The sequence below is a fragment of the Oncorhynchus keta genome, chromosome 10 (genome assembly GCF_023373465.1).
Source record: "Oncorhynchus keta strain PuntledgeMale-10-30-2019 chromosome 10, Oket_V2, whole genome shotgun sequence".
Lineage (NCBI taxonomy): Eukaryota > Metazoa > Chordata > Actinopteri > Salmoniformes > Salmonidae > Oncorhynchus > Oncorhynchus keta.
Window position 1 is genome coordinate 80,564,032 of NC_068430.1, and position 27,500 is coordinate 80,591,531.

General features: G+C 39.4%; 1 protein-coding gene across 1 annotated transcript in view; it reads right to left on the reverse strand.

Annotated features, from left to right (window-relative positions):
- Window positions 1-20,827: 20,827 nt before the first annotated feature.
- Window positions 20,828-27,500, reverse strand: part of LOC127931958 (glucagon receptor-like) — a gene marked incomplete at its 3' end in the record, with an annotated part of 19,571 nt that continues 12,898 nt past the window's right edge. Inside the window, 5 exon segments of the mRNA XM_052526117.1 lie at window positions 20,828-21,007; window positions 21,526-21,567; window positions 22,781-22,925; window positions 23,285-23,373; window positions 25,418-25,487. Of these exon segments, the coding sequence (XP_052382077.1) occupies window positions 20,828-21,007; window positions 21,526-21,567; window positions 22,781-22,925; window positions 23,285-23,373; window positions 25,418-25,487 (526 nt within the window).

Here is a 27,500-nt window from a genome sequence, read left to right on the forward strand (position 1 = left end):
GTGTGTGTTTGTGTGTGCTTGTGTGTGTGCTTCTGTGTGTGCGTCTGTGAACAGGGTATACATGTGGTTTAAGATGAATGGGGTCTTGTTTCAATGTTGAAACAGAGCAGAGTGGCAGAGCCCAGATAAGAAGCAGTGGATTAATCAGGCCTTAAAGGCTCAAACAACAACACTCTGGGCTCATTAACTACTGTCTGATTCACAACAGAACACATAGCAACTACTGCAGCTCGGAATACAGGAGAACGCACAGCCATGATGTCATAATGCACAGACAGAACACATAGCAACTACTGCAGCTCGGAATACAGGAGAACGCACAGCCATGATGTCATAATGCACAGACAGAACACATAGCAACTACTGCAGCTCGGAATACAGGAGAACGCACAGCCATGATGTCATAATGCACAGACAGAACACATAGCAACTACTGCAGCTCGGAATACAGGAGAACACACAGCCATGATGTCATAATGCACAGACAGAACACATAGCAACTACTGCAGCTTAGAATACAGGAGAACACACAGCCATGATGTCATAATGCACAGACAGAACACATAGCAACTACTGCAGCTCGGAATACAGGAGAACACACAGCCATGATGTCATAATGCACAGACAGAACACATAGCAACTACTGCAGCTTAGAACACAGGAGAACACACAGCCATGATGTCATAATGCACAGACAGAACACATAGCAACTACTGCAGCTCGGAATACAGGAGAACAGTAGGGTGGGGTGATGTCACAATGAACAACATCTTGTCTCAAGAGAATCATCACACTGAAGGTCACTGTGGGTGTAAAATATTTTTTGAAAAAATAGAGTTATTTGAAGATGGAGGGTTTTAAACTAATTTAAGAAGAGAGGATAGAAAGTGGAGGGAAAGTCATGTAGGTGCATTTATTTGGGTAGAGAGGACAATTTGGGTCGAGAGAATTTGAAAGGAGAGGACAGAGGGGTAAAACTCATTTTGAGAAGAGAGGACAGAGGATTAAAACTCATTTTGAGAAGAGAGGACAGAGGATTAAAACTAATTTTGAGAAGAGAGGACAGAGGATTTAAACTCATTTTGAGAAGAGAGGACAGAGGATTTAAACTCATTTTGAGAAGAGAGGACAGAGGATTAAAACTCATTTTGAGAAGAGAGGACAGAGGATTAAAACTCATTTTGAGAAGAGAGGACAGAGGATTAAAACTCATTTTGAGAAGAGAGGACAGAGGATTTAAACCCATTTTGAGAAGAGAGGACAGAGGATTAAAACTCATTTTGAGAAGAGAGGACAGAGGATTAAAACTCATTTTGAGAAGAGAGGACAGAGGATTAAAACTCATTTTGAGAAGAGAGGACAGAGGATTAAAACTCATTTTGAGAAGAGAGGACAGAGGATTAAAACTCATTTTGAGAAGAGAGGACAGAGGATTAAAACTCATTTGGAGAAGAGAGGACAGAGGATTAAAACTCATTTGGAGAAGAGAGGACAGAGGATTAAAACTCATTTTGAGAAGAGAGGACAGAGGATTAAAACTCATTTGGAGAAGAGAGGACAGAGGATTAAAACTCATTTTGAGAAGAGAGGACAGAGGATTAAAACTCATTTGGAGAAGAGAGGACAGAGGATTAAAACTCATTTGGAGAAGAGAGGACAGAGGATTAAAACTCATTTTGAGAAGAGAGGACAGAGGATTAAAACTCATTTGGAGAAGAGAGGACAGAGGATTAAAACTCATTTGGAGAAGAGAGGACAGAGGATTAAAACTCATTTTGAGAAGAGAGGACAGAGGATTAAAACTCATTTTGAGAAGAGAGGACAGAGGATTAAAACTCATTTTGAGAAGAGAGGACAGAGGATTAAAACTCATTTTGAGAAGAGAGGACAGAGGATTAAAACTCATTTGGAGAAGAGAGGACAGAGGATTAAAACTCATTTTGAGAAGAGAGGACAGAGGATTAAAACTCATTTTGAGAAGAGAGGACAGAGGATTAAAACTCATTTGGAGAAGAGAGGACAGAGGATTAAAACTCATTTGGAGAAGAGAGGACAGAGGATTAAAACTCATTTTGAGAAGAGAGGACAGAGGATTAAAACTCATTTGGAGAAGAGAGGACAGAGGATTAAAACTCATTTTGAGAAGAGAGGACAGAGGATTAAAACTCATTTGGAGAAGAGAGGACAGAGGGGTAAAACTCATTTGGAGAAGAGAGGACAGAGGATTAAAACTCATTTTGAGAAGAGAGGACAGAGGATTAAAACTCATTTGGAGAAGAGAGGACAGAGGATTAAAACTCATTTGGAGAAGAGAGGACAGAGGATTAAAACTCATTTTGAGAAGAGAGGACAGAGGATTAAAACTCATTTGGAGAAGAGAGGACAGAGGATTAAAACTCATTTTGAGAAGAGAGGACAGAGGATTAAAACTCATTTGGAGAAGAGAGGACAGAGGATTAAAACTCATTTTGAGAAGAGAGGACAGAGGATTAAAACTCATTTGGAGAAGAGAGGACAGAGGATTAAAACTCATTTTGAGAAGAGAGGACAGAGGATTAAAACTCATTTTGAGAAGAGAGGACAGAGGATTAAAACTCATTTGGAGAAGAGAGGACAGAGGATTAAAACTCATTTTGAGAAGAGAGGACAGAGGATTAAAACTCATTTGGAGAAGAGAGGACAGAGGATTAAAACTCATTTGGAGAAGAGAGGACAGAGGATTAAAACTCATTTTGAGAAGAGAGGACAGAGGATTAAAACTCATTTGGAGAAGAGAGGACAGAGGATTAAAACTCATTTGGAGAAGAGAGGACAGAGGATTAAAACTCATTTTGAGAAGAGAGGACAGAGGATTAAAACTCATTTGGAGAAGAGAGGACAGAGGATTAAAACTCATTTGGAGAAGAGAGGACAGAGGATTAAAACTCATTTTGAGAAGAGAGGACAGAGGATTAAAACTCATTTTGAGAAGAGAGGACAGAGGATTAAAACTCATTTTGAGAAGAGAGGACAGAGGATTAAAACTCATTTTGAGAAGAGAGGACAGAGGATTAAAACTCATTTGGAGAAGAGAGGACAGAGGATTAAAACTTATTTTGAGAAGAGAGGACAGAGGATTAAAACTCATTTTGAGAAGAGAGGACAGAGGATTAAAACTCATTTGGAGAAGAGAGGACAGAGGATTAAAACTCATTTTGAGAAGAGAGGACAGAGGATTAAAACTCATTTTGAGAAGAGAGGACAGAGGATTAAAACTCATTTGGAGAAGAGAGGACAGAGGATTAAAACTCATTTTGAGAAGAGAGGACAGAGGATTAAAACTCATTTTGAGAAGAGAGGACAGAGGATTAAAACTCATTTTGAGAAGAGAGGACAGAGGATTAAAACTCATTTGGAGAAGAGAGGACAGAGGATTAAAACTCATTTTGAGAAGAGAGGACAGAGGATTAAAACTCATTTGGAGAAGAGAGGACAGAGGATTAAAACTCATTTTGAGAAGAGAGGACAGAGGATTAAAACTCATTTGGAGAAGAGAGGACAGAGGATTTAAACTCATTTGGAGAAGAGAGGACAGAGGATTAAAACTCATTTGGAGAAGAGAGGACAGAGGATTAAAACTCATTTGGAGAAGAGAGGACAGAGGATTAAAACTCATTTTGAGAAGAGAGGACAGAGGGGTAAAACTCATCAGCGTTACATTAAGTCTCCTCAGCCTTCAAAACAACGCCTCCACCCACCACCATCTATCTATGTCAATATAATGGATGTTACTGTTCATTAGGCCTTAACGAAACATCCATCACCAATATACAGACAGTTAGATGCATTCCAAATGGTACCCTATTCAATAGTGCACTACTTTAGACCAGGAACCATTGGGCTCTGACCGTCATAGTGCACTGCCTACACTACCATTGGGCTCTGATCCTCATATGTGCACTATATAGGGAACTAGGGTGCCATTCAGGACGCTACCCTACAATACCTATAATATCTATATTCTGCAATACCTATAATATCTATATTCTACAATACCTATAATATCTATATTTTCCAATACCTACAATATCTATATTCTACAATACCTACAATATCTATAATCCACAATATCTATATTCTGCAATACCTACAATATCTATAATCCACAATATCTATATTCTACAATACCTACAATATCTATAATCCACAATATCTATATTCTGCAATACCTACAATATCTATAATCCACAATATATATATTCTACAATACCTACAATATCTATAATCCACAATATCTATATTCTGCAATACCTACAATATCTATAATCCACAATATCTATATTCTACAATACCTACAATATCTATAATCCACAATATCTATATTCTACAATACCTACAATATCTATAATCCACAATATCTATATTCCGCAATACCTACAATATCTATATTCTACAATATCTATATTCTACAATACCTACAATATCTATAATCCACAATATCTATATTCTGCAATACCTACAATATCTATAATCCACAATATCTATATTCTGCAATACCTACAATATCTATATTCTACAATATCTATATTCTACAATACCTACAATATCTATATTCTACAATATCTATATTCTACAATACCTACAATACCTATAATATCTATATTCTGCAATATCTATAATATCTATATTCTACAATACCTACAATACCTATAATATCTATATTCTGCAATACCTATAATATCTATATTCTACAATACCTACAATATCTATATTCTACAATACCTACAATACCTATAATATCTATATTCTGCAATATCTATAATATCTATATTCTACAATACCTAAAATATCTATATTCTACAATACCTAAAATATCTATATTCTGCAATACCTATAATATCTAGATTCTGCAATACCTACAATACCTATATTCTACAATACCTATAGTCTACAATACCTACAATACCTATAATATCTATATTCTGCAATACCTACAATACCTACAATATCTATATTCTACAATACCTACAATACATATAATATCTATATTCTACAATACCTATATTCTACAATACCTACAATACCTATAATATCTATATTCTACAATACCTATAATATCTATATTCTACAATACCTACAATATCTATATTCTACAATACCTACAATACCTACAATATCTATATTCTACAATACCTATATTCTACAATACCTACAATACCTATAATATCTATATTCTGCAATACCTACAATATCTATATTCTACAATACCTACAATACCTACAATATCTATATTCTACAATACCTATATTCTACAATACCTACAATACCTATAATATCTATATTCTACAATACCTACAATACCTATAATACCTATATTCTACAATACCTACAATACATATAATATCTATATTCTACAATACCTACAATACCTATATTCTACAATACCTACAATACATATAATATCTATATTCTACAATACCTACAATATCTATATTCTACAATACCTACAATACCTACAATATCTATATTCTACAATACCTACAATACCTATAATATCTATATTCTACAATACCTATAATATCTATATTCTACAATACCTACAATATCTATATTCTACAATATCTATATTCTACAATACCTACAATATCTATATTCTACAATATCTATATTCTACAATACATACAATATCTATATTCTACAATATCTATATTCTACAATATCTATATTCTACAATACCTACAATATCTATATTCTGCAATATCTATATTCTGCAATACCTACAATACCTATAATATCTATATTCTGCAATACCTACAATATCTATATTCTGCAATATCTATATTCTACAATACCTACAATATCTATATTCTACAATATCTATATTCTACAATACCTGCAATATCTATATTCTACAATATCTATATTCTACAATACCTACAATATCTATATTCTACAATATCTATATTCTACAATACCTACAATATCTATATTCTACAATATCTATATTCTACAATACCTACAATATCTATATTCTACAATATCTATATTCTACAATACCTATAATATCTATATTCTACAATATCTATATTCTACAATACCTACAATATCTATATTCTACAATATCTATATTCTACAATACCTACAATATCTATATTCTACAATATCTATATTCTACAATACCTACAATATCTATATTCTACAATATCTATATTCTGCAATACCTATAATATCTATATTCTACAATACCTACAATATCTATAATATCTATATTCTACAATACCTACAATATCTATATTCTACAATACCTACAATATCTATATTCTACAATACCTACAATACCTATAATATCTATATTCTACAATACCTACAATATCTATATTCTACAATATCTATATTCTACAATACCTACAATATCTATATTCTACAATATCTATATTCTACAATACCTACAATATCTATATTCTACAATATCTATATTCTACAATACCTACAATATCTATATTCTACAATATCTATATTCTACAATACATACAATATCTATATTCTACAATATCTATATTCTACAATATCTATATTCTACAATACCTACAATATCTATATTCTGCAATATCTATATTCTGCAATACCTACAATACCTATAATATCTATATTCTGCAATACCTACAATATCTATATTCTGCAATATCTATATTCTACAATACCTACAATATCTATATTCTACAATATCTATATTCTACAATACCTGCAATATCTATATTCTACAATATCTATATTCTACAATACCTACAATATCTATATTCTACAATATCTATATTCTACAATACCTACAATATCTATATTCTACAATATCTATATTCTACAATACCTACAATATCTATATTCTACAATATCTATATTCTACAATACCTATAATATCTATATTCTACAATATCTATATTCTACAATACCTACAATATCTATATTCTACAATATCTATATTCTACAATACCTACAATATCTATATTCTACAATATCTATATTCTACAATACCTACAATATCTATATTCTACAATATCTATATTCTGCAATACCTATAATATCTATATTCTACAATACCTACAATATCTATAATATCTATATTCTACAATACCTACAATATCTATATTCTACAATACCTACAATATCTATATTCTACAATACCTACAATACCTATAATATCTATATTCTACAATACCTACAATATCTATATTCTACAATATCTATATTCTACAATACCTACAATATCTATATTCTACAATATCTATATTCTACAATACCTACAATATCTATATTCTACAATATCTATATTCTACAATACCTACAATATCTATATTCTACAATATCTATATTCTACAATACCTACAATATCTATATTCTACAATATCTATATTCTGCAATATCTATAATATCTATATTCTACAATACCTACAATATCTATAATATCTATATTCTGCAATACCTACAATATCTATAATATCTATATTCTACAATACCTACAATATCTATATTCTACAATACCTACAATATCTATAATATCTATATTCTACAATACCTACAATATCTATATTCTACAATATCTATATTCTGCAATACCTACAATACCTATATTCTACAATATCTATATTCTGCAATACCTACAATACCTATATTCTACAATATCTATATTCTGCAATACCTACAATATCTATATTCTACAATATCTATATTCTGCAATACCTACAATACCTATATTCTACAATACCTACAATACCTACAATATCTATATTCTACAATACCTACAATATCTATATTCTACAATATCTATATTCTGCAATACCTACAATACCTATATTCTACAATACCTATAATATCTATATTCTGCAATACCTACAATATCTATATTCTACAATATCTATATTCTGCAATACCTACAATACCTATATTCTACAATACCTACAATATCTATATTCTACAATACCTACAATATCTATATTCTACAATAACTACAATATCTATATTCTACAATACCTACTATATCTATAATCCACAATATCTATATTCTACAATAACTACAATATCTATATTCTACAATACCTACAATATCTATATTCTACAATATCTATATTCTACAATACCTACAATATCTATATTCTACAATATCTATATTCTACAATACCTACAATATCTATATTCTACAATATCTATATTCTACAATACCTATAATATCTATATTCTACAATATCTATATTCTACAATACCTACAATATCTATATTCTACAATATCTATATTCTACAATACCTACAATATCTATATTCTACAATATCTATATTCTACAATACCTACAATATCTATATTCTACAATATCTATATTCTGCAATACCTATAATATCTATATTCTACAATACCTACAATATCTATAATATCTATATTCTACAATACCTACAATATCTATATTCTACAATACCTACAATATCTATATTCTACAATACCTACAATACCTATAATATCTATATTCTACAATACCTACAATATCTATATTCTACAATATCTATATTCTACAATACCTACAATATCTATATTCTACAATATCTATATTCTACAATACCTACAATATCTATATTCTACAATATCTATATTCTACAATACCTACAATATCTATATTCTACAATATCTATATTCTACAATACCTACAATATCTATATTCTACAATATCTATATTCTGCAATATCTATAATATCTATATTCTACAATACCTACAATATCTATAATATCTATATTCTGCAATACCTACAATATCTATAATATCTATATTCTACAATACCTACAATATCTATATTCTACAATACCTACAATATCTATAATATCTATATTCTACAAATACCTACAATATCTATATTCTACAATATCTATATTCTGCAATACCTACAATACCTATATTCTACAATATCTATATTCTGCAATACCTACAATACCTATATTCTACAATATCTATATTCTGCAATACCTACAATATCTATATTCTACAATATCTATATTCTGCAATACCTACAATACCTATATTCTACAATACCTACAATACCTACAATATCTATATTCTACAATACCTACAATATCTATATTCTACAATATCTATATTCTGCAATACCTACAATACCTATATTCTACAATACCTATAATATCTATATTCTGCAATACCTACAATATCTATATTCTACAATATCTATATTCTGCAATACCTACAATACCTATATTCTACAATACCTATAATATCTATATTCTGCAATACCTACAATATCTATATTCTACAATACCTACAATATCTATATTCTACAATACCTACAATATCTATAATCCACAATATCTATATTCTACAATAACTACAATATCTATATTCTACAAAATGTACAATATCTATATTCTACAATACCTACAATATATATATTCTACAATACCTACTATATCTATAATCCACAATATCTATATTCTACAATAACTACAATATCTATATTCTACAAAATGTACAATATCTATATTCCACAAAACCTATAATCTACAATACCTACAATACCTACAATATCTAGGACCTGAGCCCTAGGCCTTATTATTATTCGACCATGCTCGTCATTTATGAACATTTGAACATCTTGGCCATGTTCTGTTATAATCTCCACCCGGCACAGCCAGAAGAGGACTGGCCACCCCACATATGCTCTCTCTAATTCTCTCTTTCTTTCTCTCTCTCGGAGGACCTGAGCCCAAGGACCGTGCCCCAGGACTACCTGACATGATGGCTCCTTGCTGTCCCCAGTCCACCTGACTGTGCTGCTGCTCCTCTAGTTTCAACTGTTCTGCCTTATTATTATTCGACCATGCTGGTCATTTATGAACATTTGAACATCTTAGCCATGTTCTGTTATAATCTCCACCCGGCACAGCCGGAAGAGGACTGGCCACCCCACATAGCCTGGTTCCTCTCTAGGTTTCTTCCTAGGTTTTGGCCTTTCTAGGGAGTTTTTCCTAGCCACCGTGCTTCTACACCTGCATTGCTTGCTGTTTGGGGTTTTAGGCTGGGTTTCTGTACAGCACTTTGAGATATCAGCTGATGTACGAAGGGCTATATAAATACATTTGATTTGATTTGATTTGATCTATATTCTACAAAACCTATATTCTACAAAACCTATATTCTACAATATCTATATTCTACAATACCTATAATCTATAATACCTACAATATCTACAATATCTATTTCTACAATATCTATATTCTACAATACCTATATTCTACAATAACTACATATCTATTTTCTACAATATCTATGTCCTATAATATCTATATTCTAAAATATCTATATTCTACATGGGTGGGAAGGGAGAGGAGGAAGTGCAGAGGGTCTGAGTGACCAGTGTTACCGTGGTGATAGAACCTGGTCCTGGATTTTAAGAACACTGGTGGCTGTTCTGTTCCTGAGTCTGATGGGCCTGCAATGAGGGTTTATTTCAGACAACTGTACATTATAGTCTCTGAGACTGGTGATGCCCGGCTTCCTACCCGGCTGGAGCCGTCAGAGACAAACAGGGCTTCTCGCATTTAAAGACACCTGATATGGAGTCAGATTGAAGTGCTATTAGGTTAGAATGCTGTCATTCCTCTGAAGTTTGGAGAGGATATTGGGTCCATAACGACACTGTCTGTCACTGTTCTAAGGTGTCATCAGTGAGATTGTCACAACGTGTTCTAAGGTGTCACCAGTGAGATTGTCACAACGTGTTCTAACGTGTCACCAGTGAGATTGTCACAACGTGTTCTAAGGTGTCACCAGTGAGATTGTCACAACGTGTTCTAAGGTGTCACCAGTGAGATTGTCACAACGTGTTCTAAGGTGTCACCAGTGAGATTGTCGGCACGCGTCACAACATGTTCTAAGGTGTCACCAGTGAGATTGTCACAACGTGTTCTAAGGTGTCACCAGTGAGATTGTCACAACGTGTTCTAAGGTGTCACCAGTGAGATTGTCACAACGTGTTCTAAGGTGTCACCAGTGAGATTGTCACAACGTGTTCTAAGTGTCACCAGTGAGATTGTCACAACGTGTTCTAAGGTGTCACCAGTGAGATTGTCACAACGTGTTCTAAGGTGTCACCAGTGAGATTGTCACAACGTGTTCTAAGGTGTCACCAGTGAGATTGTCACAACGTGCTCTAAGGTGTCACCAGTGAGATTGTCACAACGTGCTCTAAGGTGTCACCAGTGAGATTGTCACAACGTGTTCTAAGGTGTCACCAGTGAGATTGTCACAACGTGTTCTAAGGTGTCACCAGTGAGATTGTCACAACGTGTTCTAAGGTGTCACCAGTGAGATTGTCACAACGTGTTCTAAGGTGTCACCAGTGAGATTGTCACAACGTGCTCTAAGGTGTCACCAGTGAGATTGTCACAACGTGCTCTTTGGAAATGCCAAGTTATTTTCTTTCTTTCTTCTTTCCTGGAAAATATTGACGTTGACAAATTGGATTCCTGGTCTGTCTCGTCTCTTGGTTTCTCCTTGGCAGTACAGTGGTAATAGAGGCGGCTAGCTGCCAACGGCTAGAAAGGACAGACTGCTGAACAACATGGTAATGATGGTATTACGTGATAAACTGATCAGAAGTTCAGAGGGTTAAAGCAGAAGGAACATTTCATTTGGACCTTCTGTACGTTCCAACAGTGTCAATACAACGTCTATTCAACGTCTATTCCACATCTATTCCACGTCTATTCCACGTCTATTCCACGTCTATTCAACGTCTATTCAACGTCTATTCCACGTCTATTCCACGTCTATTCCACGTCTATTCCACGTCTATTCCACGTCTATTCAACGCCTATTCAACGCCTATTCCACGCCTATTCAACGCCTATTCCACGCCTATTCCACGCCTATTCCACGCCTATTCCACACCTATTCCACGCCTATTCCACGCCTATTCCACGCCTATTCCACGCCTATTCCACGCCTATTCCACACCTATTCCACGCCTATTCCACGCCTATTCAACGCCTATTCCACGCCTATTCAACATCTATTCAACGCCTATTCCACGCCTATTCCACACCTATTCCACATCTATACAACGCCTATTCCACGCCTATTCCACATCTATTCCACGCTATTCCACATCTATTCCACGTCTATTCAACGTCTATTCCACATCTATTCCACGTCTATTCCACGTCTATTCCACGTCTATTCCACGTCTATTCCACGTCTATTCCACGTCTATTCCACGTCTATTCAACGTCTATTCCACGTCTATTCCACGTCTATTCCACGTCTATTCCACACCTACTCCACATCTATTCCACGTCTATTCAACGTCTATTCCACGTCGGCTCAAAGTCGTTGTAATGACGCGGAAGCGACGCTGAATCAGCCAGTGTGTAATGAAGTCCCTGCTCGTCTTCCTCTTCAGGTGAAGTCAACCGCTGACACATAGAAAGAATGAAGCAGGTTTCCATCCCACCACATTGAGATCATTATAATAGCATTGTAATGAGGACCTCAGAGGAAACAATCAGTCATTGGCGAATGGTTGGTGAAACAACTGTGTAGAATGATACGTGAGTGTACATGTAAACAACTGACTGGTGTTCAAGCCTTTGTTTAAACCACCTGATGACAGGGGTTGTGTCCCAAAGTGAACCCTCTTCACTGTAGCCCATAGGGCTCTGTGTCAGAAGTAGTGCACTATATAGGAAATAGGGTTCTGTGCCAAAAGTAGTGCACTATATAAGGAATAGGGTTCTAGTCAAAAGTAGTGTACTGTATAGGGAATAGGGCCCTGTGTCAAAAGTAGTGCACTATATAAGGAATAGGGTTCTAGTCAAAAGTAGTGTACTGTATAGGGAATAGGGCTCTGTGTCAAAAGTAGTGCACTATATAAGGAATAGGGTTCTAGTCAAAAGTAGTGTACTGTATAGGGAATAGGGCTCTGTGTCAAAAGTAGTGCACTATATAAGGAATAGGGTTCTAGTCAAAAGTAGTGTACTGTATAGGGAATAGGGTTCTGTGCCAAAAGTAGTGCACTATATAAGGAATAGGGTTCTAGTCAAAAGTAGTGTACTGTATAGGGAATAGGGCTCTGTGTCAAAAGTAGTGCACTATATAAGGAATAGGGTTCTAGTCAAAAGTAGTGTACTGTATAGGGAATAGGGCTCTGTGTCAAAAGTAGTGCACTATATAAGGAATAGGGTTCTAGTCAAAAGTAGTGTACTGTATAGGGAATAGGGCTCTGTGTCAAAAGTAGTGCACTATTTAAGGAATAGGGTTCTAGTCAAAAGTAGTGTACTGTATAGGGAATAGGGCTCTGTGTCAAAAGTAGTGCACTATATAAGGAATAGGGTTCTAGTCAAAAGTAGTGTACTGTATAGGGAATAGGGCTCTGTGTCAAAAGTAGTGCACTATTTAAGGAATAGGGTTCTAGTCAAAAGTAGTGTACTGTATAGGGAATAGGGCTCTGTGTCAAAAGTAGTGCACTATTTAAGGAATAGGGTTCTAGTCAAAAGTAGTGTACTGTATAGGGAATAGGGCTCTGTGTCAAAAGTAGTGCACTATTTAAGGAATAGGGTTCTAGTCAAAAGTAGTGTACTGTATAGGGAATAGGGCTCTGTGTCAAAAGTAGTGCACTATTTAAGGAATAGGGTTCTAGTCAAAAGTAGTGTACTGTATAGGGAATAGGGCTCTGTGTCAAAAGTAGTGCACTATATAAGGAATAGGGTTCTAGTCAAAAGTAGTGTACTGTATAGGGAATAGGGCTCTGTGTCAAAAGTAGTGCACTATATAAGGAATAGGGTTCTAGTCAAAAGTAGTGTACTGTATAGGGAATAGGGCTCTGTGTCAAAAGTAGTGCACTATATAAGGAATAGGGTTCTAGTCAAAAGTAGTGTACTATATAGGGGATAGGGCTCTGTGTCAAAAGTAGTGCACTATATAAGGAATAGGGTTCTAGTCAAAAGTAGTGTACTATATAGGGGATAGGGCTCTGTGTCAAAAGTAGTGCACTATATAGGAAGGAATAAGGTGACCTTCAGGATGCAGGAAGAATGAACAGTCTTGATGGTCAGTTGGTCATCTCTTTTAATCATTAGAATTATTAGAATCATGTCGACTTCTAACGGAACACAGAACAACATATTTCATTCCTCTTCTTCTGTTTTAGAACTTGGTATGTACATTCTACACATCATGGAGATATCAGGTCATGAGTAGGCTAGAGACAGGAGTTTACCCTGCCCATGGGACCTACCCAGGGCCCGTATTCTCAATACGTCTAAGAATAGGAGCAAGAGCGCTGATCTAGAATCAGGTTTGCCTTTCAGAACATAACAAATAAGATTACATGGACAGGGAGGACCTGATCCTAGATCAGCATTCATACTCTTAAACCTTTATTTAACTAGGCAAGACAGTTAAGAACGTATTTTTATTTACAATGACGGCCTGCCCCGGACGACGCTGAGCCAATTGTGCACCGCCCTGTGGGACTCCCAATCACAGTCGGTTGTGATACAGCCTGGATTCGAACCAGGGTGTCTGTAGTGATGCGTCTGGCACTGTAGCTACAGTAACTTAGATCACTGCGCCACTCAGGAGACGCTTTGTGAATACAGGCCCAGGCCTTCAGCTGGTGTTAGTTAAGAACAATGGGATTGCACAGTCGTTCCTGGTTAGTTAACGTAGTCAGGAAATCCTCTGGGCCCTTCTCATGATGACGACGCCCTCGACCTCACACACTGTACGTGGGTTCAGTGAGGACAGATCAGCCTATTGGGTATTAGCCCTTCGCATCATCAAGCTCTGATTAGTCTGAGAAACGCTGGGGTAGATCACAAGCATAGGAGTTTCTCCAGGACCTACGATCTAGAGGTTTTCCTGCACGGTGAGGTCACAGAATGAAAATTCACAGAAATAGAAAGCCTTGTATCTTCACCATCTACATGTACAGACATTGTAATGTCTCCATTAGTCCGTAGCGCTAGTCCACAACCATACAGACATTGTAATATCTCCACTAGTCCACAACCATACAGACATTGTAATATCACCATTAGTACACAACCATACAGACATTGTAATATCTCCATTAGTCCACAACCATACAGACATTGTAATATCTCCATTAGTCCACAACCATACAGACATTGTAATATCACCATTAGTCCACAACCATACAGACATTGTAATATCTCCATTAGTCCACAACCATACGGACATTGTAATATCTCCATTAGTCCACAACCATACAGACATTGTAATATCTCCATTAGTCCACAACCATACAGACATTGTAATATCTCCACTAGTCCACAACCATACAGACATTGTAATATCTCCATTAGTCCACAACCATACAGACATTGTAATATCACCATTAGTCCACAACCATACAGACATTGTAATATCTCCATTAGTCCACAACCATACAGACATTGTAATATCACCATTAGTCCACAACCATACAGACATTGTAATATCTCCATTAGTCCACAACCATACAGACATTGTAATATCACCATTAGTCCACAACCATACAGACATTGTAATATCTCCATTAGTCCACAACCATACAGACATTGTAATATCTCCATTAGTCCACAACCATACAGACATTGTAATATCTCCATTAGTCCACAACCATACAGACATTGTAATATCTCCATTAGTCCACAACCATACAGACATTGTAATATCTCCATTAGTCCACAACCATACAGACATTGTAATATCTCCATTAGTCCACAACCATACAGACATTGTAATATCTCCATTAGTCCACAACCATACAGACATTGTAATATCTCCATTAGTCCGTAACACTTGTCCACAAACATACAGACATTGTAATATCTCCATTAGTCCACAACCATACAGACATTGTAATATCTCCATTAGTCCACAACCATACAGACATTGTAATATATCCATTAGTCCACAACCATACAGACATTGTAATATCTCCATTAGTCCACAACCATACAGACATTGTAATATCTCCATTAGTCCACAACCATACAGACATTGTAATATCTCCATTAGTCCACAACCATACAGACATTGTAATATCTCCATTAGTCCACAACCATACAGACATTGTAATATCTCCATTAGTCCACAACCATACAGACATACTGACAGAATATGTCGGGTCAACGAAAAGAAGAAGAGGGGAAAGGGGGAGGGGTGCATGGATGGGGGAAGGGGAGTACCCCATATCTTATAGTCCCCCTGGAGGTAAGAGCTGGTATGATGCATCCTTTTGTCTGATTGGTGGCCGGTAGGTTGGCTGTCCTTATAGGACCCTAATATCTTACATTTCTACAGTCTGTCTGTGAGTCTGTCTGTTTCTCTGTCTGTGAGTCTGTCTGTGAGTCTGTCTGTTTCTCTGTCTGTGAGTCTGTCTTGAGTCTGTCTGTTTCTCTGTCTGTTTGTCTGTCAATGTTTCTCTGTCTGTGAGTCTGTCTGTGAGTCTGTCTGTGAGTCTGTCTGTGAGTCTGTCCATTCTCTGTCTGTGAGTCTGTCTGTTTCTCTGTCTGTGAGTCTGTCCATTTCTCTGTCTGTGAGTCTGTCTGTTTCTCTGTCTGTGAGTCTGTCTGTTTCTCTGTCTGTGAGTCTGTCTGTTTCTCTGTCTGTGAGTCTGTCCATTTCTCTGTCTGTGAGTCTGTCCATTTCTCTGTCTGAGTCTCTGTTTCTGTCTGTTCTCTGTCTGTCCACTCAAATGGGGCCAACAGTTCATGGTGAAACCATTATTCTTGCACCCAAACAAACTCTAATCCTCTCAGAGAGAGAGTGAGAGGTCCAGTCCTCCACAGTCCGATTCTCTGTCTGTGAGTCTGTGCCAGTTTAGAATGTCCTGTGTTCCACAGCTGAGTCTGTCTCTCTGGGGTTTCTCTGTCCTGGCCTGAGTCTGTCGTGTTTCTCTGTCTGTGAGTCTGTCTGTTTCTCTGTCTGTGAGTCTGTCTGTTTCTCTGTCTGTGAGTCTGTCTGTTTCTCTGTCTGTGAGTCTGTCTGTTTCTCTGTCTGTGAGTCTGTCTGTGTGTCTCTGTCTGTGAGTCTGTGTGTGTCTCTGTCTGTGAGTCTGTGTGTTTCTCTGTCTGTGAGTCTGTCTGTTTCTCTGTCTGTGAATGTTCTGTCTGTTTCTGGTCTGTCCACTCAAATGGGGCCAACAGTGTCATGGTGAAACTCAATATTCTCTCTGTGTGTGTGTGTGTGTGTGTCTCTGTGTGTGTGTGCACCTCAAACAAACTGCGTGTGTGTCTCCTCTGTGTGTGCGTGTGTGTGCGTGTGTGTGTCCTGTGTGTGTCCTGTGTGTGTGTCTCGTGTGTGTGTGTGTGTGTGTGTGTGTGTCTGCGTGTGCATGCTGTGTGTGTAGTGTCCTGTGTGTTGTGTGTGTGTGTGTCTCTGTGGTGTGTGATGTGGTCCTGCCTGGTGTCTGTGTGTGCGGCAGAGATGAACGTTCTCTGTGCATGTGTGTGTGTGTGTGTCTGTGTGTGTGTGTGTGTGTGTGTCTCTGTGTGCGTGTGTGTGTGTCTCTCTGTGTGTGCGTGTGTGTGTGTCTTCTGTGTGTGCGTGTGTGTGACTTATGTCTCTCTGTGTATGTGTGTGTGTGTTCTCTCTGGTTGTGTGTGTGTGTGTAAACTCTCTGTGTGTGTGAGTGTGTGTGTGTGTCCTCTGTGTGTGTGTGTGTGTGTACAGAGCTCTGGTCTGTGTGTGCGTGTGTGTGCGTGTGTGTGTGTGTGTCTGTGTGTGTGTGTGTGTGTGTGTCTCTGGTCTGTAGTGTGTGTGTGTCTGTGTGTGTAGTGTGTGTGTAGGGCTGTGTGTGTGTGTGTGTGTGTGTGTGTGTGTGTGTGTGTGTAGTGTGTGTGTGTGTGTGTGTGTGTGTGTGTGTAGTCTCTGTCTGTGTGTGTGTGTGTGTCTGTGTGTCTGTAGTGTGTGGAATAGGGCTCTGTTGTAAATCTGTGTAATAGGACTTATTTTGCCACGGATTAGATCTATAATATGTAATAGGTTTAGTTATGATGTTATCAACAAGACGTGTCCATGGTTGTTTTGGTAGGAACGTGCTGAACTAAACTAAACCGTGCAAGCCAACAGTGAATAGGTGGCTGCTGAGGGTCATACAGAACCACAGCGCTGAGCTGTAGTTCATATGGCACCCTATGCACTATACAGAGCTCTGGTCTAAAGTAGTGCACTATATAGGGAATAGGGCTCTGGTCTAAAGTAGTGCACTATATAGGGAATAGGGCTCTGGTCTAATGTAGTGCACTATATAGGGAATAGGGCTCTGGTCTAATGTAGTGCACTATATAGGGAATAGGGCTCTGGTCTAATGTAGTGCACTATATAGGGAATAGGGCTCTGGTCTAATGTAGTGCACTATATAATGTAGGAATATAGGGAATAGGGCTCTGGTCTAATGTAGTGCACTATATAGGGAATAGGACTCTGGTCTAATGTAGTGCACTATATAGGGAATAGGGCTCTGGTCTAATGTAGTCTAATGTAGTGCACTATATAGGGAATAGGGCTCTGGTCTAATGTAGTGCACTATATAGGAATAGGGCTCTGGTCTAATGTAGTGCACTATATAGGGAATAGGGCTCTGGTCTAATGTAGTGCACTATATAGGGAATAGGGCTCTGGTCTAATGTAGTGCACTATATAGGGAATAGGACTCTGGTCTAATGTAGTGCACTATATAGGGAATAGGGCTCTGGTCTAATGTAGTGCACTATATAGGAATAGGGCTCTGGTCTAATGTAGTGCACTATATAGGGAATAGGGCTCTGGTCTAATGTAGTAATGCACTATATAGGGAATAGGGCTCTGGTCTAATGTAGTGCACTATATAGGAATAGGGCTCTGGTCTAATGTAGTGCACTATATAGGGAATAGGGCTCTGGTCTAATGTAGTGCACTATATAGGAATAGGGCTCTGGTCTATAGGGAATAGGCTCTGGTCTAAAGTAGTGCACTATATAGGAATAGGGCTCTGGTCTAAAGTAGTGCACTATATAGGGAATAGGGCTCTGGTCTAAAGTAGTGCACTATATAGGGAATAGGGCTCTGGTCTAAAGTAGTGCACTATATAGGAATAGGGCTCTGGTCTAAAGTAGTGTAGTATATACGGAATAGTGCTCTGGTCTAAAGTAGTGTACTATATACAATAGGTTCTGGTCTAAAGTAGTGTACTATATACAATAGGGTTCTGGTATAAAGTAGTGTAGTATATAGGGAATAGTGCTCTGGTCTAAAGTAGTGTACTATATACAATAGGGTTCTGGTCTAAAGTAGTGTACTATATACAATAGGGTTCTGGTCTAAAGTAGTGTACTGTATACAATAGGGTTCTGGACTAAAGTAGTGTACTATATACAATAGGGTCCTGGTCTAAAATAGTGCACTATATAGGGACTAGGGCTCCGTTTGGGCCACACTCACAAAGACATAGAGGACAAGTGAATCTCTCAGTAGCAGTAGAGAACAGGGACACACAGTGTGGACTTCCTCACATGCATCTGAAAATGGTGGGTCATTACCTCCAGCCAATGTGAAGCTACACCAATCCTTTAAATGATTGACGGGGTGCTAGTACACACTTCTAGAAAAGGGCAGGAGAACCCGGAGCACAGCCAGGGAGTTGTTGAGCGAGGGTAGCGTTTGGTTAGCGGTCGTACACATGGACACAGCTAGCAGGCCTGCTAGTTTCCCTTTAGCAGTAGTCAACCTGAACACAGCTAGCAGGCCTGCTAGTTTCCCTTTAGCAGTAGTCAACCTGAACACAGCTAGCAGGCCTGCTAGTTTCCCTTTAGCAGTGGTCAACCTGAACACAGCTAGCAGGCCTGCTAGTTTCCCTTTAGCAGTGGTCAACCTGAACACAGCTAGCAGGCCTGCTAGTTTCCCTTTAGCAGTGGTCAACCTGAACACAGCTAGCAGGCCTGCTAGTTTCCCTTTAGCAGTAGTCCTTGTCAACCTGAACACAGTGGGGGATGTGATCAATCCCGTGGGGTCAAAATATGGTCCAAAAAAAATAAACAGTAAAATGTTTCATATTTTCAGACCAACAAGTCTTCTGGACCTGTAATCAACCAATCAACCAACCAACCAATCAATCAATCAATCAATCAATCAATCAATCAACCAATCAACCAATCAATCCATAGGATCTGGACCTGCTGTGCGCTAACGGTCCCCTCCAGTAGGTGTGTTGTCTCTTTCTACACCAGAACACTTTAGCAATCTATCAATCAACCAATCAATTTATCAATCAACCAATCAATCTATCCATCAACCAATCAATCTATCAATCAACCAATCAATCTATCAATCAACCAATCAATCTATCAATCAACCAATCAATTTATCCATAGGCCAGGGATGGGGCGGCAGGGTAGCCTCGTGGTTAGAGCGTTGGACTAGTAACCGAAAGGTTGCAAGTTCAAATCCCCGAGCTGACAAGGTACAAATCTGTCGTTCTGCCCCTGAACAGGCTTTGTTGAATTTGTTCTTAACTGACTTGCCTAGTAAAATAAAGGTAAAATAAATCAAATAAAATGGTCTTCCCCCGTTGGTCAGAAGTTGCTTTCGGCGCCCTCCTCTGGGCGTGTATAACTCTGAGCCCTCTCCTCCAGACAAATGTCCTCCATCAGAGTGCTGCAGTTGTTAGTGCCACCATGTGGTGTGGAGGGACACTGCAGGGAGGATTGAGTCTTTGTTTTATCCGTCCTGTGGTGGCAGGACCCCACCAATCTACTGCTCTCATTGGGGGTGATGGAGGTTGAGGCAGGGTTAGGATCTGGGTCGTAGTCGGGTTGGGGGTCAACTGTGAGTCTTTAGGGTCGCTGCTGTTGTCTTGGACACCGGCCAGGTTGCCGGTGACGATGCTGCCACTTTTGACATGAGGCGCGTGGCTGTATGTATGACGGTACTCTTCCTCGATGTCTTTACCCAGCTTCCACCTCTTCCACTTTTTCAACATCTCAGACTGGACCTGGAGAGAGACAAACAGATGGAGGGAGAGAGAAGGAGGGAGGAAAAAGAGAGAGTGAGAGAGCGCGAGAAAGAGAGAGAGAAAGAGAGCGAGAGAAAGAGAGAGAGAGAGAGAGAGAGAGAGAGCGAAAGAGAAAGAGAGAGAGAGAAAGAGAGAGAGCGAGCGAGAGCGAGAGAAAGAAGAGAGAGAGAGAGAGAGAGAGAGAGAGCGAGAGCGAGAGAGAGAGAGAGAGAGAGAGAGAGAGAGAGAGAGAGAGAGAGAGAGAGAGAGAGAGCTAGAGAGAGAGAGAGAGAGAGAGAGAGAGAGAGAGAGAGAGAGAGAGAGAGAGAGCGAGAGAGAGCGAGAGAGAGAGCGAGAGAGAGAGAGAGAGAGAGAGCGAGAGAGAGAGAGAGAGAGAGAGAGAGAGAGAGAGAAGCAGATGAAGACAGATACTGATAAGATTCTATAAGAGGGGGAGACAAGAGAGAGAGGGGGAGAGGGAGAGAGGGAATGAGAGGGAAAAGGGCATTCAGACTCACCTCTTTGTTGACGAAACAATACAAGATGGCCACCAGTAGGCCCTGTAGAGAGGGAGAGGTTAAGAACACCTTATCACCATGGTAACACACCGTAACACCACATTAGTTTAGTTTATTAGGATCCCCTTTAGCTACTGCACATGTCTCAGCTACTCTTCCTGGGGTCTAAATAAATGACAGTAAAAGCAGTGGGAGAACAAGTATCCAGTTGTCATACTTGGGTAAAAGATTACTTAATAGAAAATGACTCAAGTAAAAGTGAAAGTCGCCCAGAAAAATCCTACTTGAGTAAAAAAATAAAAAGTATTTGGTTTTAAATACACTTAAGTATCAAAAGCAAATGTAATTGCTAAATTATACTTACGTATCAAAAGTAAAAGTATAAATCATCTCAAATTCCTAATATTTAGCAAACCAAATGACATGATTTTCTTGTTTTTATTTTATTTACTTTTGTAAATTTGGGTGCCAGCGGAAATGTATGAAATAAAAGTAAAAGTTGTCAAAAATATGAATAGTAAAAATACGAGAAAAAAAACGACTTAGTACTTTAAAGTACTTTCAAATATTTTTACTTTAGTACTTTACACCAGTAATTAATAGACAAGAACAAGATAAGATGGTACATGAAATATTATTTGTTTATATATATATATATATATAGGAAAGACACCAAGAGACAACAAAATAATATTTACACACTATTCATATGTACATGTTCATATTCAAATTGCAGTCTATTACTACCCTATTTCACCTCTATGACAGCGTTACATCTTATCACCATGGTGACACAACATACCACCACATTACAGTCTATTACTACCCTATTTCACCTCTATGACAGCGTTACATCTTATCACCATGGTGACACAACATACCACCACATTACAGTCTATTACTACCCTATTTCACCTCTATGACAGCGTTACATCTTATCACCATGGTGACACAACATACCACCACATTACAGTCTATTACTACCCTATTTCACCTCTATGACAGCGTTACATCTTATCACCATGGTGACACAACATACCACCACATTACAGTCTATTACTACCCTATTTCACCTCTATGACAGCGTTACATCTTATCACCATGGTGACACAACATACCACCACATTACAGTCTTAATAATGTTATGCCCTGTGGGACCTGGCCAAAAATAGTGCACTATATAGGGAAGAGGGTGCCATATGGTATTTATCCAATGATACCTATACAGGAAGTGATTTAAGTTTGATCTCCTGACCTGGAAGGAGTTGAAGAGGAGGTCGTAGAAGAGGCGGATGAGACGCATCTTGGAACCTTTGGGGACGGACTCATCGATGACTAAGGTGAAGAGGATGGCGTGAATACCCAGCAGAGGGATGAGGGTCAGAGTGGATTTAGCCAGCCTGAGAGAGAGAGAGAGAGAGAGAGAGAGAGAAGGTGAGAGAGAGTATGAGGGAGAGAGAGAAGGTGAGAGAGAGTATGAGGGAGAGAAGGTAAAAGAGCGAGGGAGAGAGAGAAGGGGGAGAGAGTATGAGGGAGAGAGAGAAGGGGGAGAAGGTGAAAAAGCGAGGGGGAGAGATAGAGAGTTATCAAATTAAAAGAAGGAGGGCAGAAGGGGCGAGAGGAAAAGTTGGGGTCATAAAAGGAGAATGTTACAGAGACCAACCACACAATAGACACACAACTCTGTAACCCGTTAATATATCAGGTACATGACTTTAGAAGGGAAGATGGGATGGAGGGATTTGAAGACCTCAACCACCTGAACTTGTAATCTGTGTATCTCATCTGATGGGCCTTGAGCTTCGACATCAGGATCTTTATAATCCGGATGAAGATAAAGAAATTCATCTGAGAAAGAGAAACGAGAAAAAAGACAAAAGGAGAAAGAAATTAAGCCTAAATATTAGCAGCTGTCCGTCCGTCCGTCTGTCCGTGTGTGTGTGATGTAGGCAGGGTCTCCCAGAACTATAACTTCTTCTACTAACATACATGGACACTGTAAACATGATGAATGCAGGAGGAGTCCTGCCTCCACTGTAAACATGATGAATGCAGGAGGAGCGCTGCCTCCACTGTAAACATGATGCATGCAGGAGGAGCGCTGCCTCCACTGTAAACATGATGCATGCAGGAGGAGTCCTGCCTCCACTGTAAACATGATGAATGCAGGAGGAGCGCTGCCTCCACTGTAAACATGATGAATGCAGGAGGAGTCCTGCCTCCACTGTAAACATGATGCATGCAGGAGGAGTCCTGCCTCCACTGTAAACATGATGCATGCAGGAGGAGTCCTGCCTCCACTGTAAACATGATGCATGCAGGAGGAGCGCTGCCTCCACTGTAAACATGATGAATGCAGGAGGAGTCCTGCCTCCACTGTAAACATGATGAATGCAGGAGGATTCCTGCCTCCACTGTAAACATGATGCATGCAGGAGGAGACCAGCCTCCACTGTAAACATGATGAATGCAGGAGGAGCGCTGCCTCCACTGTAAACATGATGAATGCAGGAGGAGCCCTGCCTCCACTGTAAACATGATGAATGCAGGAGGAGTCCTGCCTCCACTGTAAACATGATGCATGCAGGAGGAGTCCTGCCTCCACTGTAAACATGATGGATGCAGGAGGAGTCCTGCCTCCACTGTAAACATGATGCATGCAGGAGGAGTCCTGCCTCCACTGTAAACATGATGAATGCAGGAGGAGCGCTGCCTCCACTGTAAACATGATGCATGCAGGAGGAGCGCTGCCTCCACTGTAAACATGATGAATGCAGGAGGAGCGCTGCCTCCACTGTAAACATGATGAATGCAGGAGGAGCCCTGCCTCCACTGTAAACATGATGAATGCAGGAGGAGCGCTGCCTCCACTGTAAACATGATGAATGCAGGAGGAGTCCTGCCTCCACTGTAAACATGATGCATGCAGGAGGAGTCCTGCCTCCACTGTAAACATGATGCATGCAGGAGGAGTCCTGCCTCCACTGTAAACATGATGCATGCAGGAGGAGCGCTGCCTCCACTGTAAACATGATGAATGCAGGAGGAGTCCTGCCTCCACTGTAAACATGATGAATGCAGGAGGAGCGCTGCCTCCACTGTAAACATGATGAATGCAGGAGGATTCCTGCCTCCACTGTAAACATGATGCATGCAGGAGGAGTCCTGCCTCCACTGTAAACATGATGAATGCAGGAAGAGTCCTGCCTCCACTGTAAACATGATGAATGCAGGAGGAGTCCTGCCTCCACTGTAAACATGATGCATGCAGGAGGAGTCCTGCCTCCACTGTAAACATGATGAATGCAGGAGGAGTCCTGCCTCCACTGACTGCTAGTGGAATGAGCACTGTGTTTAGCTATACCTGCTGAACTGGGTTAAAATAGCAAATCATTGAAGATGTAAAATAAAATTTTAAAACATTAAGACTTGATCACTGAATGGACCTAATCAAAAAGTATATCTAATAAATAGTAACAATTTTGGAATTTATCAAATTTATATATTTTTTAAAATAAAAATGAAGATTTATGATTTATGCGATATTCCAGTTACTGGATTTAATATATCAGTGCTTGTGCATCAGAGTACCTCATGTTGAAATACTCTAGAAGCTGATGCAGATAGTTAATAAGTTATTTTTATACATCAGAATACCTCATGTTGAAATACTCTAATGATCAATGGAGAGAGAAGGAGAGAGAAGGGGAGAGAGAGAGAGAGAGAGAGGAGAGAGAGAGAGAGAGAGAGAGAGAGAGAGAGAGAAGGAGAGAGAGAGAGAGAGAGAGAGAGAGAGAGAGAGAGAGAGAGAGAGAGAGAGAGAGAGAGAGAGAGAGAGAGAGAGAGAGAGAGAGAGAGAGAGGAGAGAGAGAGAGAGAGAAAATAAACTCACCAGGTAAGCTAACAGGATGGGAGAACGTATAATCCACCAGTAACCCATGTTGATGTTCCTCTCCCAGCACCTAAACAACATCATCATCATCAACATCAACATCATCACTACCATCATTATCATCACCATCATCATCATCAACATCATCGTCATCATCATCACCACCATCATCACCATCATCATCACTACCACCATCATCATCATTATCATCACCATCATCAACATCATCACGATCATCACCATCACCACCATCATCATCATCACCAACATCATCATCCTCATCATTATCATCATCATTATCATCACCATCATCATCATCAACATCATCACTACCACCATCATCATCATTATCATCACCATCATCAACATCATCACCACCATCGTCATCATCACCACCATCGTCATCATCACCACCATCATCACCATCATCATCATCACCAACATCAACACCATCATCATCCTCATCATTATTAGCATCACCACATTCCCACGTTCGCAGGAGACTGCATCCACTGTAAAGGCTCCATATGTCGGCTCAATCGGAAAAGACCTTTAAATGTCAAGAGCTCTATGATGTGGATCCACCACTGATCTGATTATATCTCAGCCTAAATCTACATACTCTGCATATGTAATGTTTTCCAAGTAGTGAGCTACAGAGAATGTGTGGTCTAACTCTAAGGAGTGAGAGAGCGAACAGTCTAAGGAGAGAGAGGGGGACCTTCTAAGGAGAGAGAGAGGGGGAACAGTCTAAGGAGAGAGGGAACAGTCTAAGGAGAGAGAGAGGGAACAGTCTAAGGAGAGAGAGAGAGAACAGTCTAAGGAGAGAGAGGGGGAACAGTCTAAGGAGAGAGAGAGAACAGTCTAAGGAGAGAGAGGGGGAACAGTCTAAGGAGAGAGAGAGAGAACAGTCTAAGGAGAGAGAGAGGGAACAGTCTAAGGAGAGAGAGGGGGAACAGTCTAAGGAGAGAGAGAGGGAACAGTCTAAGGAGAGAGAGAGGGAACAGTCTAAGGAGAGAGAGGGGGAACAATCTAAGGAGAGAGAGGGGAACAGTAAGGAGAGAGAGGGGGAACAATCTAAGGAGAGAGGGGGAACAGTAAGGAGAGAGAGAGGGAACAGTCTAAGGAGAGAGGGGGAACAGTAAGGAGAGAGAGAAAGGGAAAAGTCTAAGGAGAGAGAGGGAACAGTAAGGAGAGAGAGGGGGAACAGTCTAAGGAGAGAGGGGGAACAGTAAGGAGAGAGAGAGGGGGAACAGTCTAAGGAGAGAGAGGGAACAGTCTAAGGAGAGAGAGGGAACAGTCTAAGGAGAGAGAGAGGGAACAGTCTAAGGAGAGAGAGGGAACAGTAAGGAGAGAGAGGGGTAACAGTCTAAGGAGAGAGGGGGGACAGTAAGGAGAGAGAGAGGGAACAGTCTAAGGAGAGAGGGGGAACAGTCTAAGGAGAGAGAGAGGGGGAACAGTCTAAGGAGGGAGGGAACAGTAAGGAGCGAGAGGGAACAGTAAGGAGAGAGAGAGAGGGGAAAAGTCTAAGGAGAGAGAGGGAACAGTAAGGAGAGAGAGGGGGAACAGTCTAAGGAGAGAGGGGGAACAGTAAGGAGAGAGAGAAAGGGAAAAGTCTAAGGAGAGAGAGGGAACAGTAAGGAGAGAGAGGGGAACAGTCTAAGGAGAGAGGGGGAAAAGTAAGGAGAGAGGGAACAGTAAGGAGAGAGGGGGAAACAGTCTAAGGAGAGAGAGGGAACAGTCTAAGGAGAGAGAGGGAACCGTCTAAGGACAGAGAGAGGGAACAGTCTAAGGAGAGAGAGGGGGAACAGTCTAAGGAGAGAGGGGGAACAGTAAGGAGAGAGAGAGAGAACAGTCTAAGGAGAGAGAGGGAACAGTCTAAGGAGAGAGAGAGGGAACAGTCTAAGGAGAGAGGGGGAACAGTCTAAGGAGAGAGAGAGAGAACAGTCTAAGGAGAGAGAGAGAGAACAGTCTAAGGAGAGAGAGGGAACAGTCTAAGGAGAGAGAGAGAGAACAGTCTAAGGAGAGAGAGGGAACAGTCTAAGGAGAGAGAGAGAGAACAGTCTAAGGAGAGAGAGAGAGA